General features: G+C 29.3%; 1 protein-coding gene across 1 annotated transcript in view; it reads right to left on the reverse strand.

Moving 5' to 3' along the window:
* Window positions 1-2050: 2050 nt before the first annotated feature.
* The window catches only part of LOC123298362, a 194825-nt gene continuing 183842 nt past the window's right edge, over window positions 2051-13033 (reverse strand). Inside the window, exons 5-9 of the mRNA XM_044880346.1 lie at window positions 4745-5937; window positions 4087-4238; window positions 3662-4011; window positions 3153-3350; window positions 2051-2581 (exon numbers count right to left, since the gene is read on the reverse strand). Coding sequence (XP_044736281.1) covers window positions 2311-2581; window positions 3153-3350; window positions 3662-4011; window positions 4087-4238; window positions 4745-5937 — 2164 coding nt within the window. The 3' untranslated portion in view covers window positions 2051-2310. The remainder of the gene's footprint in view (window positions 2582-3152; window positions 3351-3661; window positions 4012-4086; window positions 4239-4744; window positions 5938-13033) is intronic.

Genomic DNA, 13033 nt, shown 5'->3' on the forward strand with positions numbered 1-13033 from the left:
TTTCGAATAATTAATAATTTATTTTAATATTAAAAAACTATCACCAATTTCGAGAGACGTTTGTTTCCTAATCGTTTAATATTATAAATTGAGGTTTCCTACATGAATTCAGCCTCTTCTTTATCATACCATAAGGCAATTTGTTAGCAATTTGTTTTTATTATTTACCTAACCTAATTTAACAATTCCAATTACCTACAATATTAAATTCTTATTCAAATTGTGTCTAATTAACAGACTTACTCTGAAAATTATTCACAATTCTTCCATATTCACTCATCGTCACATCTTCCAAATTGTTTAGGTTATGTCAGTAAGTTTAGTCGTATTATTTAGGACTTTAATGGCACATCTTAAACAACTGATTATAAAAAATAATTTCACATACCTCACTTTAGCCATCACAACTTTTATTCAAAACATTTCGAATTTTGTAATCAGTCACTGTGAAAATTAAAAATTAGTGATAGTTTTACTAAAATACTTTTTCTGTAGAGTTTTTTTGTCATTTTTTTTAACATTTATTTTATGAAAAACATCCAATTAGTATTTTTTTTTAATTTTCATATTTTTTTCACTTATTTGTTAAGGTAAATGTAAATGTATAAGTTAATTTCGCAAAATACAAAAAATTTTTTGGCTAAAATAGGTAGCAATATTTTGTTTGTTTTTTTTTTTTTTTGTTAATGTTTAAATTTCTTAGGCTGATTGTATTTTTAAATTGGCTGATTTATTCTGGACAATTATATACCGGCTACTGGACGGTTATTCATCAAAGTGTACTTTTTACTATGCCAAATCAGCCACGGACTTTATGAATATTAGAATAAATGGTGCTTCGAAAACATTTCTAAGTTTAAAATATTATGTATGACGGAATTATTTATGTTTTCACAATTTGTGTGTTTATGTAAGTCTATGAGGATATACAAAAGTAAAATGATTTTTTTTTTTGCCAAAGAAATTTCCACAAATTAGACTTATTAATTAATTTTTTTACACAAAGCAAAGAATAGTTTTAAATAAGCACCCGTTTAAAAATATTTTTAACTGCTAAATAAAATTTGCAGCAAACATAAACAAGCATAATTGTCTTTAATTACTTAAATATATTTTAAAAATTTTTAAAACACTGCTTTTTCTACGTCATTTTATTTTTTTTAACAATTATCACGAATATTTTCTTTTTTTTAAATGGTTTTATATAGGAATTGTTTTTAAGCTCAAAAAATCTCACTATTTCTATTTTTTGACACTTATTTAGATATAAGTTATGTTTCGTAATCTGTTCTGAGAACATTTTCGAATAAGTTTGTCTTATCGGTTTGTAGTTCAATTATTTCTGTATAGTCAATTTGAATCTAATTTATTTATCCTACAAAAACTATAACATCAATTTAGTTTTTCTTTTTATTTGTGCAGAATTTTTTTTATTAAATTGTACAGTTGTTCCAAAGAACGGTTTTCTTGTATGTAATGGTATGAAATTCGGAATTATTTTGATTGTAATTTTTCCTAATTTGATTATAATAGTCAACGAGAGACAACTTTTTTTTTATTTATATAAAAACTATAGGCTAGGAAAATTTTCAATTTTAACCTAACCTATAATTAAACGTGCAGGCAAATAATTAATAATAACTATTCCATACATATAATTAGGTAGCTCGTATTAACTTTTTTTTAAATATAAATATTTCGTTTTTTATAAGTCATTCATTTTGATTTCAGTCAAATTATTTTTATTTCCCAGACAACATTCGTAATTTTCCTCATAAAATTTGCTCATTTTTAAATATAACAATATTGTTTCCAAAAGAATCCAAAGAAAATAATTTTTTTTTAAACATAAGCACATGAAGTTATTTTTGTATGACAATCATTTTTGATTTATTGTTTTGTTTTGTGGATTTTCTCGAGTACATGAAAAATGGTATCTAATTTTGTTATTATTCTGATTGTCATAATCTATGATATCTGCATATATAGGAATTTTTCGTGCTCTTAAATTTTTTTTTTGTTATATCTCAAATTTTGTCATATTCTCTATTAGATATGTGTTTTAATCAATAAAAGCAAAATCAATTTTTTTTACACAAGCACTTTCAGTTCAGTTTTTATGCTCAAATCACTTGTTTAACTGAATGTTCTCAAATTTGAGCATAAGAATTATTAAAAATAAAAACGATCTAGAGGTACCTAAACTGTTTTAAATTTTTTAGTAGTCTATTTATTTTTTTGTTCATCGAACGGGAAACCTTTGTCAGCAGCTTGGAACTTCCATGTTAATACATGGAAGAAGGTCTCGTTTCATATGGGCGCATCGTACCACGGTGGCATCCAGTTTGCGCGCTCTTCTTTTGGTACTCCATGAGTACTACTAGCACGTTTCACAATTTTCTTCATTGTTTGATCTTCAAGATTCTCATCATTGTTATTTTGACTCTCAACTTTAGCATTTTCACTATCAGAAAGCACTACGAAAGCCTTACGGGCAGAATCTTTTCGAGATACACGGTTACCGCCATTCCAACGTTTTCGGCGGACAGGCGATGTTGAAGTTGTTGATGGTGAAATAAATCTAAATGTGAAGATAAAATAAAACATGATATAATAATGGAAATTTTATCAATTCTTATTGGCACTGTGATATTTTTAAAGTAGCTTTTAGTCACCTTGAGTTTAAACGAAGAGTATAATTCAGCAGTTCGCAGATGGATGACAGCAGACTCAGCAAAGCAGTTACTTTATTAATAGCTGAGTTTTGTGGACAAAAGTATTTGTCGACAACTAATAATTTCTTTAAGACACATGGGGCGCAATGTGTATGGAGATTGCTCCGTAAACTTATCGAGTGTTCAGTTCTCTCGAAGAGTTTACTTTTCTCCTTTTTTTTTTTAATTCGGAGACAAAATTATAGAATGTAAAATGAGAAATAATAATGATTCTAAATAAACAAACAGCATTTTTGAAATAGTCTTATCGTTTTATTAGCTGAGTGTCAAACAATTTAGATTTGTTCAGTTACATATTGTCTCCTTTTTATTGATAGAACTATAGTTCCAATTCGATCTGACCTTCAATATATTGATTTTACTGAATATACTACGTATCCTTACTTGCTTTGATATATGTATCCCAGAATAACTCACCTTCTATTACGATCGGAACTAATTGAAGACACTTTACAAACGTTATTTTGATGTCGACCTGGCGTTGGACGAATGTCTTGTGATCGCCTTCGACGTATTCTAAACCCTACTTTATGTTCATCAGTTTGAATTTGCACTCGATAACCTGGTGATGGTGAACGATCTTGCAACGGTTTTAAAATTGAACGTTTTGGTGATCTAAAAAGAAAATACAAAAATTTTTCAAATAAGCGATTAAAAAATTGTAACTTAAAATTTGTGTGAAATTAATTAAGCCAACACTGAAACTTGATTTTTTTCAGCCAGTCTTAAACCCTGCCATCTCAAATGTATTTGATATTGTAGCATGAATACTCAATTTTCAAAATTGAATATTCATTTTGATTCATGCATGTTTTATTGCGAAAGCAAATGCAATTACCACACTACAAGGTGTCGAAGAAGATATCCCCGAATAATATAGTTAGAAATTTACCATCATAGTTTATGCAAGATGAGAAATACTTTACCTGGGTATATCTCCATTCATGATTATTTCATCGTTAACTTTAAGTTTAACGGGGCCAAGCCGTTTTTCTTCTGAACCTGTACCTTTAGTACATAATACCTCAAAGGCTTTGTCTTGTTTTTCGCCAACTTTACGATGGATACCAGGAACAATATTTTCTTTACACGATAGATTATCCATTGGTGGTCTGATTCGTTCAATTTGTTCACGTTTTATATAATCGATATAAGCACGTCGATATTCTGGTTGGCATTCAAATCGTGGTTCTGATTCTTCTGTGAGTTTTATTTGTGATACTCGTTTTGTCGGTGAAATTCGTTTTGTTGGACTTTGTTTCTCAACTTCACCAATCTACAAATTAATTTAGCTATAAACAATGTCTTCTCTGTGGTGTAAGTGTGTGTTTGGTTTTGTGTAGAATCTTACCTCCCCTGCTGCTTTCAAGCTTGGTTCCGGTTTTACAACAACGGGTCGTTCTCTAGGAAAATCAACAAACGAACTCTTATATTCGGGTGAAGTTTCGAGTTTTCCCTCTGTTTTTAATGTAGCAACACCATTCTGTGCATGAACTCCTTCACCTGTAAAATGCCTAGTTTGGATTAAAGATCCCAATTATCTTGGACTCTTTATCCAAGTCTTCGAGTAAGTACAAAGTAGTCTGCAGAATCTTTATTGAAATTGGTTTTTCGGTCAAGGGTTTTGAAACGAATGCAAAACAAGAATTGTTTTAAACAACTAAAGAAAAGTTTCCACTTTTACGAATCTATCTAATCTAAAAGTTTTTGAGATATTTTCCTTTTAGCTTTTCTGTCGGAGTTGGTCACCTGACTAATGACTTTTTTATAAGGTCAAAGGTATGTTTAAGGAACATCTTTCAACCTAGTGAGTTTTAAACTAGGATATGTACCTTCAACTCTTAGGTAAAATATCTCGAAAACTGAGAAGCTTAGAGCTTTGCGCTCATGAAAATATTTATTTTTTCGTATAATAACTAATGTTGTATTTTTTTTTTTTTTTTAAAGATGACCGATAGTCATTATTCATAAGGATCCTGTCACTTGCTTTAATTGGAAATAAAAATTACCTTTAATTCTTTTCTTTTTGATAATATCATCAATTGGTTTTGTCATTTCTGGGACAGGTTTCTTAACAACTGGTCTTGATCGTGGAAAATCAATAAATGCATTTTTATATTCCGGATTCATATCAATTTTCCCCTCCAACAATATGTTGTCAACTTCTTTAATCATGTCCGGACGTTTGACACGTTCGTGCTCTTTGAATTTTTCACTACTCTCACTTATTAATTCTAATTTACCTTCAGGTGATTTTAGATTATCTTCCGGTCGTTTCATTTCTGTTTTCTCAAGTTTATGTGTTGTGTACGTTTCCCTGTATCCAGGACTAAATTCATGTACACCTTCTAAATTTAAATTTGGTTTATTACGAACATAATCACATCGTAAATTCTCTAAATTATGTACAACATAACTTTCACGATAGTCTGGTTTAAATTCAATATTACCTTGTAAATTTAAATTGGTTGGTTGTTTTATAATTTCTGAGCGTAAATTGTGTAAATCATGTGATTTATAACTATCTCGATAGTCAGGATTAAATTCTTGTGTACCCTCCAATTGTAAATTTGTTGAATGTCTAATTAGTTTCACAGGTTTCAAATTTTCTAATGAATGTTCTATAAACTTCGATGTAGTTTCAGATCCATTTACAATTAATTCACCCTCAGGTTTTAAATTTGGTACCGGTTTTGATGGTGTTACACGCTCAATTGGAAATTCCACATATACTTCCCGATATTCAGGATCTAATTCTAATTCACCTTCCAAACGTAAATTTGTATCACGTTTCGCTAATGTTGGACGTTCTTGTACGTCAAATTTGGTAAATTTCTTTTTATATTCTGGCTCCATTATGATATCACCTTCTAAATGTAAATTTGTTTCTTTTTTAGCTAATGGTGGACGTTTCGTTATATCTAATGGTAAAAATTTCTCTCTTGCTTCTGTATTTATGTTCATATCACCTTCTAATTTTAATGTTGTTGGTTTTTTTACTAAACCAGGACGTTTCGATAATAAAAATTTAATAAATTTATCGGCTTTCTCTGTTTTTGTTAACAATTCACCTTCCATACTCAAACTAGTTGGTCGTCGGACCAAATTGGCGCGTTTAACATCAGCATGATGTACATATTTTGCATGCACTTCAGAACTTTTATCTGCTAATTGTGTCTTCTCCCTTGGTATACTTGACGCTCTATAAAAACCATTTTTTTGTTTTGAATAGTAATATAATTAGGTGCCTGAAATAGATTAGCGTTAATTAACGAAACAAAAAACAGAGGTCAATCGTCTTGAAACACTTTGTGTGGATATTAAATATAAGATAGAAGAATATATTTATGTTACGACTAATATTCATTAATGCGGTATTAGTTTAATATAAAAATTTGCATCGTATCTGCAATTTTAATTATGTAAAAATATGAGTCAAATTAATTCAATTAAAAAATGATTATTGAGTTCAAACGAAAGTGTTGGATGTTGCTCTTAAACTTCAGGCCTTCAATAATTTAATTTTTATTTTACTGTTTGTGGAAATCAAAAATTGTATTCTAGCATGAAAGAGATTTCTAGTAAAACAAACTTTCATAAGGTGTATAAATGGTAATTAATCACAGGGTTTGCACAGTTTACCACAGCAAACATTTTGGTTTAAGATACATTTATCTCGGAATGACCCCCTTTGGAGCTATTGGTGTCAGAACTATGTCAAATGGTATTGCATTTGTGCCAAGCCCGTTGAGTTCTCACTTAAAGTTGATGATATAATGAAATTTCACATAATTGTTTTAAGACAATGTTACAGAGGGTGCGTTCTGATATGCTTGCTCTACGATCACTGTTCAGAGCTCTTACTGTAGAAAAATTCAGAAATTCATTATAAACTACCAATACACTTCCACAATACTCTAAGGAAATAAATGACGTCATGAAACGTCATACATCCCTTTCATTTTTCTACTGCGAGTGCTAGCGCATGAGAGGTAAGGTACTCTCAAACAGCATCAGTTTTATAACATTTCGCGGCAATTATTAATATACATAAATTATTCATCATAACTATAATAGATTGAGTGAATTTTTTGTATAAATTAAATTTTTGGGCATAACATTCATGGTTTATGAAAATATAACAAATTAACTAAAAAAAAAAACTATATTTTATTTTATTTAAAATATTATTTTGGAATTATTATATAGTTTTTTGTGCGCACCTTTCACTTTTAAGTATTGGGGGTCTGTACATATATCAAACAAGGCATCTGTTGTTCAAAACTAACATGGACCTGGCGGATACAACACACAGTATAGTTGTTACCCACTGATAGAAAATGACAGTATTGCCACCCAGCCAACGTGCATCGTGCGTCTTCAGGCTTTTTCGGTTACCATATATAAATTATACTATATAGTACGTATATAAAAGACAAAGTATCTATTGTTTAAAACTGACAGCACACTATACAACACTTAACACTTAAACTGAGACACACAACTTTTTTTCTATTTTCATTAAATATTTAATTATAACAATATTCAAACAATAATTTATTTCGTATTATGGGGAATTTAAAATGAAAATTATTTTGGCCGTATACTGGATTGCGTTCCGTTTTAACCAATAAGTAGTACAGCTGACTATAAAGGAACGATTTGTAGTATACCAAATAAATATCGTACCTTACATTGGCCGCAGTGTATATCGGAATATACCCAGAGTCTTTGTCATGGTAATAGTTCGAATAAAGTATGACAATGCTTACAGATTCTATAAAATGTTCTTCTTGTCACGAAATAAACACGGTCGTGACTGCAATTCTCATTTAATTGCAGATAAGTCGTAACATACATATATTGTGCATTAAAATATTCATATAAAACAATGATTACATTCTACTATTTTTTACGAACAGTTCATATCAATCAGAAATCAGGAACGTAACTAAGAACGTGCCCAATAGACAGCCTGGATTCCACAGCCAAAATTATGCCTGGCTGTTACGGTAAGTGTCATTCGCTATTGAAGGCAGGCTGCCATGAAACCAATTGCTAATTGCTGTTGCAAATGAGAATTTCAACTACAATCAACTACATAGAATGGCGGACTATGTAACCATGTTTAAAAAAAAAACCCAGAAATATTTGGGTCATTAGAATTTATGTTTAACTTCATTCAAGGCATTCGACAATAGAATAATAATATTGGGCTATTCTTGAAGATAATTTGTTGATACGAAGGTTTCAAGAATATCGCTATACTGACAAGCCCACTCCATGCGTATTTCTATTAAACTTTCTTGTTATTCATTCTGTCTCATATTTGTTATTTTTTAGCAACCTGTTTCCATTTAAGGAAATGCTATCTAATAGATCTTAGATATTTATTATAGTGAAACTTACATAATTTCTCCTAGATACGTCCCTGATCAAAATATTAAACTACATTTACTGTTAAAAGTGTGTGCAAACTTTAATGAAACAAGACGATTAATTTAATTTATTACGTAATAATATAATTAGTAGTTTTCTTACGTAATAACATTTAAGTGGATTTACCCAGTATTTCATTTATATGGGTTTTTCTTTATAAAAGTATTTATATAAAAAAATAAATTTAACGAAAAATATCACGAAAAAAAAAAACCAAATTTAAAAAAAAGTTAAAAAGTTCAACAATTTTTATATAACGAAAAAAAAAGAATAATACTTAAGAATTAAATCTAATTAAATATAATATTTCAATTTTCAATAATATAATAATTCATTCATATTTTACAAATTATTACGTAAAAGTTTTTCATGCAAATTTATTTAATTATAGAAAATTAAAACTCGAATGACTAATAATGACTATTCTTTATTTACAAATATTTTACATGCATTTACTAAAAATTTTAGAGATTTAATGTAAGTTTATTTTTTAAATAAAAATGAATTTTATAATAAAAATTGTTTCTAGACCTAAAAAGCTCTAAAACTTCTCCAAATCCTTCTAGAAAATTTTTTGGGACTGTGAAATTTTTACTGAAATTAGATGGAAGTTTTATCTAAGCTTTTATTGACGCTTAAAATAAATTTCGAAAACTATGGAGCTACAAAATGAAACTAAATTACATATAAACGGGTAAAATTATAGTAAACCTCTTGTACGATTTGTTCTTCCTTTTATACTTATACTTATATTTAAACATTCATGTCACTTAAGTAACTTGGGTAGCTTTAGTACAGGAGAACCGGAGAACCATCTTTCACTTTTTAATGCACCATGGTACAAGCATTATAAGAATAATCAAACATAATTGAAGATAGTGAACGGTAATTTTGATTTATAATGAAGTCTAAATTTAATCTTTGATTGGAATTTGAATGGCTATAAGTTTAATGGCCGTAAGTTTATTCATGAATAAAATGGGAGCATAGACAAAAGAATCGAACAGGGACTCATAATTTTCCAAACTTTCCGATTAAAATTGGTATAATTGGAAAATTTTATCATTTACCATCTGACTATTTCTTTCAAAAAGAACTAAACACAAAGTTTTAAATTTTAACGAATATCATTTTTAACATCTACTAATTTAAGATCACTAGATATTTGAAGAATTATTTTCAAAACTCTTGATCATCGGTTCAAAATTCCACGGCTACATTTTGTAAAAGAAAATTCGCTAACACACCATCTATGCACAAATTTAAAGCAAAAACTTTTTGATGAAAATTTACAAACATTTATACGTGCATATATACACAAAATACTCAAATACGAGTTAAGCTTGTAGCACTTAAGCACAAAGAATTTTCTTGGGTACAACTTTAAAATACATATTGCTCTGTTTATAATAGATAACAAAATAAAGAAACTTCAAAGTTTTGAAACAATAAATTCTCACTTTAATTAAAATATTATTAAAATAGCTGCTGTATTTTAAATTCCTAATTAAAATAATTTAAAACGATTTTCAATGGAATACATTTTAAATCAGACACAATCGAACGATGTTATATGTTTTGAATACTGAAACACTAAATTGTTCTCCAATCCTGTATAGCTCGCTTTATACAATAACACAACATTGAATTTGAAGAACTATATAGATACCAAACTAAAGCTGGTTTAACTTTCAACAACAATCTGAAAGCTTAAATACACGGTGTCACAAAAGTAACGGAAAGTTTCAAAAAGTTTCTAGAATTTATTTTACTTACTCCAGAGGATTTACTATTAGACTCCAGAGGATTTTTTCCTGCATTAAGTTACACTAGCTATTTTTTTTATTTAAATAGGTTCCCGGTGGTTGACACATTGCACCAGGTGGTTGAATCAATAAACGTGTTATAACTTCATATATATTAATTTTATCAAAAAAAGTTTAGAGTAAAAATTTTAGAACATTTGTAGATTTAAAAGTTAAGTTATTATCATTTTATTTTTTAAACAAATATTAGAAGATATATCGGTCAAATAGTCAATCGTCATAATCGTATAAGTCATAAACGGTTAGAAATACAAAATAAATTATTTTACAAAAAGGTACAAAATTTAATTATCTACAATTAAGCTTATTACCATTTTTGGCCTAAAGTGCAAAGTTATGAAGATATAGCCTAAAACGGTTTGCCTTAAAATGAAGGCACTTCCCCTGCCTTTTTTTGTAACGATTTTGTGCATTTACATTCAGTACGTGATACTGAACCTATTTAAATAATAAAATAACTCCTGTAATTTAGCGCATTATGGACAAGAGTAACTAGCTTCTATATAACTTGTAGTATTTGGTCAGCATATTTGTTGAACCTTCAATTTCCATGCTAGGCCCTATGAACTTTCAAATTTCGTATATAAATCCCTATTTTTACTGTCGAGTTACAGAAGGAATCGTGTGCAAAATTATACTAAAAAATAAATCAGTATTATGTCAGAACAAGTCAACATTATGTTTGAAAAGCCTTTTTTTTCTAAGCGAGTTCATTGTTAAGTACGTTGAGCTTAATTTTGAACTTGACAAGACATTTGAGAAACAACATTTAAAAATAATAGAATAAACTTTTTCCTTATGAACTTAGTGCATATTCCAACGTAAAAACTGTTTCCGTAACCAATAAACAAATCGGAAATTTTAATTGTTTGTAAACCATCATTACAGACAACAAGTCCATTCGGAAATTTTTCGGGTGAAATGACCCACTAAGAAAGATGTTTAAAAAGATTCGCTTTCATGTAAAGTTTAAGCACCATGGCGCGGTAGAGGTGAGTACAGATGAGAATATGAATGTCACATCCTTTGCTGTCTCACTCCTGCACCAGAAAATACGTGCGACGTTGCTGGATACTAACTATGGATAAGTATTTGAAGCAAATTACATAAATGCCGTACAAATACAAACTCCTCGGACTTCTGATATTGACAAGAGATCAAAAGTTTTTTTTAAACTTCCGGTACCGAAGTTACCGGATTTATTAACGCCGTACATATTTGCTGATACAGAGGTAGATTACCAAGGGGTGTGGCATCTATATTTACACCTGTTTTCACCCGTACCACTCAAAACTGCAGTGCTTAAACTTACTTTTATATATAGGGGCATCCTTTTCAACATGTTTCCTGGTGGGTCATTTCACCCGAAAAATTTCAGCATGAGCTCGTAGTCTATTACTTTCAACCAGGGTTAAAACTTGACCATCGCTAATTTTAAAAAAAGAATCACATAATAGAAAATTTGACTGTTAATATTCTTGACTGTTGCTGTTAAAAATCGGTATACAAAAAAAGCATCGAAAAAATTTGTATTTTTACCCGAATCGACAATAAAAATTGCTCCGTTACTTTTATGACACCCGGCTTACACAATACATTCACAAATGAGATTATTTTATTGTTAAATCCAATTACAAAATGTCCTTATCATCACTCTATAACTGTTGGTGGTGTTTTAGAAAACGAAGTGTATATAGAAACAACAGTATAATACTTGTTACCTAAAATGAATTCGAATCGAATTGTAGAAAATTCAATGTGGTACCGATATGTATTATTTAAAGATATATACATTGTTCACTTTGTTTTTAAGTTCAAGTAAGTAGAATAATAGGGTTTGTATTATATGTGGTTTTCTTCTACTCATACAATATTATATTGGAGTATAAATTTAATACAATTTGATTGTAGTGTGGTCGTGGCATTATATTTTACAAATCGAAATGGAATTTAGATTTGTTAATTTCAAAATTCAAACAAATATAACAAAATAGCAGTTACCCGCTCGCTTCACTGGGCAATTTTAACTGTAAATACTACCACGTTGCAGCTTTCACATCCTTTTGTTCAAAATTTCGAATTTGAAAATCGGTACAGCAGTTTTACAGTTAATTTATTATAAGGTATCCATGAATTTCCATCCCCGTTTTTACTTAGTGTTCACCTACAGTGTGACATCCTCATATTTTCATTATTTATTGGCATATCTATTTGAAATTTTGGAAAGCCGTAATGCGTCCAAATATATATATATATATATATATATATATATATATATATATATATATATAAAGATAATTTTTGCGCTTTCGGCATAAAACAATACCTAAGAAACAAATCTTTCGTCTTTATCAGCACTTCCACACATTAACAATTAATACTTTACTACGAAAAGAGTAGATAATCTTAAAATAAAATAGTTGATCAAATTTTCAGTATATAGCTAATATTCGGCCGTCGCACGTCCAAAGTAAATACGGGTAACATCACTTTCAAAGCTTTGTATATGTGTTCTTTATGTTCTTGTCAGCGTCCTTCAAAGAAAATTTTTCGAACCTTAAAAAATTACGCCCCACTATCGAGACTTAAAGACTATTAATAAAAAGAGAACTTATAAAAAGTCGGAACCGTAATGTCTTCAGTTTAAAAACAATTGATAATAAGTTCCATTTTTTACATGAAATAAACGGTAGTTGTTCGATCCATCATTTTATAGGCCACTTGGTAAGTGAATGTATATTCTATTAGATTATAACTTTTATACTCAATACCTATAGCCTATCAAAGTTGAATATACACATTATTTCTATAAAAGTATATTTAGAAATAGATTCTAATAAATTACTATATAGAATCGATTTCAAATTGATACAAGTTTATACATTCATAGGAAAGGCATTGACACGAATTTTAATGTAAAATCCAAACCTGATCTATCCAAACTTGTGTTTCCATTACACTTTACGGGAAAACTAGGTGTTGTCGATCGATCGGGTCTTAAGCTGCTGAGAGTCTTCTTTCTAACATTCTCAC

The sequence above is a fragment of the Chrysoperla carnea genome, chromosome 4 (assembly GCF_905475395.1).
Source record: "Chrysoperla carnea chromosome 4, inChrCarn1.1, whole genome shotgun sequence".
In the NCBI taxonomy this organism is placed as follows: Eukaryota; Metazoa; Arthropoda; class Insecta; order Neuroptera; family Chrysopidae; genus Chrysoperla; species Chrysoperla carnea.